Here is a 3,453-nt window from a genome sequence, read left to right on the forward strand (position 1 = left end):
TGGTGCACATTAAAAGCTAAGCTATAAAATGTGCTTTGGCAGAGGACCTGGGAATAATTATAGCCTGCTAATTATTGTTAATTTTACCACAGCTTTGGAACTCTGAACTTTCTCAGTGATTCAGAAAGAGATTGCAACCCCTCCGTCCCATTAGAGGAGCCACACAATGGCAAACCAGCAATTTCTCACTGGTCCTATTCTTTCCTGCGTTATTTACACAGATACAGAGAAGAAAAAGCAGTCATTTCCTCTCCTAGAATTACATTGTAGACAGGACCCCGTGCGGTCTTGCTGGCTCTTTTAAATTTGCTTTTTCATCTTTCTGCTAAGTAGACATAAATGTTGTATGACTGTGTGTGTAGAAAAGACCTGTTTAACATAGCTTTTCATACACCGAACCCCAGGACCTCAGGGTTGTATCCGCGATGTGCTAACAGAGCGCTCACTTTTCTTCAGACGCCCCTAAGAGCCAGGCAGAAGGCTGAGGCCCTTTCGGAATCTGAAGGGGCAGCGCCAGGCGAGCTCCGGGTCTGCGCGCTTCTGCAGGATCTGCCAAAGGCGGCCAGAGCCGCGGAGCCTGGGAAGGGCGCGAGGCGGAGGTACTGCAGGCTTGGGAAACGCGATCAGGAGGGCGGCGGGGGGAAGAGCGGAGCGGGAGAGGTTGGTGAGGGGCTGCACCGGGAGGCGAAAAGGAGAGTCTGGGACACTGAGGACTGAGCGACAGGGACCGGGCGGGGCGCCCCGCGGGCGGGGCAGTATCGGTGTCTCACGGCTCTCGGTCGGAGGAGGGAGGGGCAGGAGGCCCATCCTATCGCGGGCGGCGCAGGGCGTGGTGTGGCGCCCGAATTCCCCCGGCGCGTCGGGGCGGCCGGGCGAGTCGAGGGCATAAGAGTACGCGAGCAGCCAGCGCCAGACGCCCCAGCCCGCAGCATGGTCCAACCGCACTGCCTCGCGCCGTTCCTGGCGCTCCTGGCTCTGTCAGCGGCGCCGCGTCCGGCAGGCGCGCAGCACAACTGCACGTGCGCCACCAACAAGCTGAGCATCTGCAGCCCCGACGGGCCCCGCGGCAGCTGCCGGTGCCGCGCGCTGGGCTCGGGCGCGCTGCTCGACTGCTCCAAGCTCACCGCCAAGTGCCTCCTGTTGCAGGCGCGCGCGCGCGCACCCCCGCGGGGCCGCTCGCTGGTGTCGCCCGGGCCGCTGGCGATTGTGGACAACGACGGCTTCTATGACCCCGAGTGCGACGGCGAGGGCCGCTTCAAGGCGCGCCAATGCAACGGGACCTCGGTGTGCTGGTGCGTGAACTCGGTGGGCGTGCGCCGCACAGACAAGGGCGACCGCGGGCTGCAGTGCGCGGGCGTGGTGCGCACGCACCGCATCCTCATCCACCTGCGCCACGACCCGGCAGCAGAGCTCAACAGCTCTTTCTTAGACGCTGAGCTGCGGCAGCTGTTCCGCCAGCGTTACGGCCTGCGTACTCCCTTCCTGCACGCGGTGCGCTACGATGCGCCCACCATCCAGATCGAGCTGCGCCAGAACGCGTCGCAGAAGACGCCTGGCGATGTGGATATCGGCGACGCTGCCTACTACTTCGAGCGCGACGTCAAGGGCGAGTCGCTGTTCCCGGGCCACCGTGGCGCGGGTGTGCCAGTGCGTGGGGGGTCCCTACCCGTGGAGCACACACTTATCTATTACCTGGACGAAGAGCCCCCCGAGTTCACCATGCGGCGTCTCACCGCAGGCGTCATAGCCGTCATTGTGGTGGTCTCATTGGCCCTGGTCGCCGGCGGGATCGTCCTGGTGGTCACCGACTGCAAGAGGTCGGGGAAGTACAAGAAGGTGGAGATCAAGGAGTTGGGGGAATTGAGAAGTGAGCCAAGCCTGTAGGTACCTGCGGGCCATGCAAGGGTGGGGAAGCTGACAGCCCAGACCAGGGAGAGTACCTGCTTCTTTCCTGGCCTGAAGGAGGCATTTCTCCTCCCAAGCCTACTCCGCCCTCACCAGCTCCCCATCAGCAGGCTTGATGGGTCTAGTTCTCAGCACCACTTATTTCTTACACTTTGAAGGATGTGCTTCTAAAAGTCTCCTTTGGGTCCAAAGTCAAGAAACAGGACTGAGTTATGGAAGGATGGCACAGGGACAACGATAAGAAGCAGGTTACCAACAACCCAGCATCCTTGGCAAGTGATGGGATCAGTCTTTGGGGCTGGTACTGTCTTAGGTTAAGTGATTTGAGGAGCTCTCCTGGATCAGGGCTTTCCCTGGAAAAAGAGGAGCTCATTATTGGGGGTGTCAAAGATGTCAGAGGCCTATTTTCCATTGTTTATGGTTCCCACTGTGTATCTCATGACCCAGAAAGAATCTTGTCTCCTTACCTCAACACATTTTATGTGTGTTTGTGGTCTCCCTAACCAGCACAGCCACCTCCTTGGCTCGCTCTGATTATGACTGGTGATAGTAATGTCTTCTTTTGTAAAATGTTTGTACATATGTTGACTTTGATAATGCTGCTGTGATTTTTTTTAAAACATGAATTTAATAAAATATGAGAAATACACAAACCAGAAGGTGGAGTTTGTGAAAACCCTCCAGATACCATTTTGGTTTCCTCTGACTAACTTCTACAACTCTTTTTTTCTCCCAAAATCTGACACTCTTTCAGAATGGACCATTTCATGTCCACACTCTGGTGTTTCCTAAGCTACCCTGACTGCTGAAAATGCTGTTCTTCTAAGATTATTGGAAACCTCCTTCAGCCTGTAGGGGTGGGCCTGAGGGAGGAGACAAGAACTGACTGCCGACACCAGGTAGGGGGCCAGGCACTTTGGTCATCTCCAGCAGAGATGACCACTGGTGGAGAGAACAGCTTGAGAGTTTGTTTCCCATGATGTTTCTCTTTGAAATTTAAATTTCTGCACTAGTTCCAGGCTGTAACTCCCTGTCCTTTCTATCACTCAGAGTTGGAAAAGTATATTCGTATGTATAATGTTTGAGACACCAGCTTGCTGGAAACAATGGAGTGTTGGTAAGACGAGTTCAAATCTTGCTTGGTTGGGTAGGAAGTCTCGAGACCCCTTTTTCTTTATCTGTTAAGCTACAGATCCCTTTGTCACTGTTGTGGAAATGACATAGAATTGAGATGTGAGCAATCTGGGCAATTTCTGACATTTTTCTCTGTTCTGAACTGTATCCATGCCACATATCAGAGCACAGGTCTGAAGAGGTTGACCAAACCCATGAAAATGCACGTCCTCCACATACCAAAGCCAGGGTGCAGGACCCTGGCATTGACTTCCTAGCCCACGTGGCTGTCAGGTGCTAGCAGGCAGAGATACCTTGCTTACCCATTTTCTTCAAGCTCCTCATGCTGTTGTGAAACAGCTCACCAAGGCTGCAAACAGAACTCCTGCACCAGCTACCTGCAGGGCCCCAGCCTCACCTCCAGGATCTCCCTCC

The 3,453-nt window shown here is 55.1% G+C and overlaps 1 protein-coding gene across 1 annotated transcript; it reads left to right on the top strand.

Moving 5' to 3' along the window:
• The first annotated feature begins 894 nt into the window (after window positions 1-894).
• Window positions 895-1,925, top strand: Tacstd2 (tumor associated calcium signal transducer 2). The gene has a single exon (XM_004642590.2). It carries the CDS (start codon window positions 931-933, stop codon window positions 1,882-1,884), a length of 954 nt encoding a protein of 317 aa, XP_004642647.1. The 5' UTR covers window positions 895-930; the 3' UTR covers window positions 1,885-1,925.
• Window positions 1,926-3,453: the final 1,528 nt, after the last annotated feature.

The sequence above is a fragment of the Octodon degus genome, unplaced genomic scaffold, assembly GCF_000260255.1.
Source record: "Octodon degus isolate 3935 unplaced genomic scaffold, OctDeg1.0 scaffold00156, whole genome shotgun sequence".
Lineage (NCBI taxonomy): Eukaryota > Metazoa > Chordata > Mammalia > Rodentia > Octodontidae > Octodon > Octodon degus.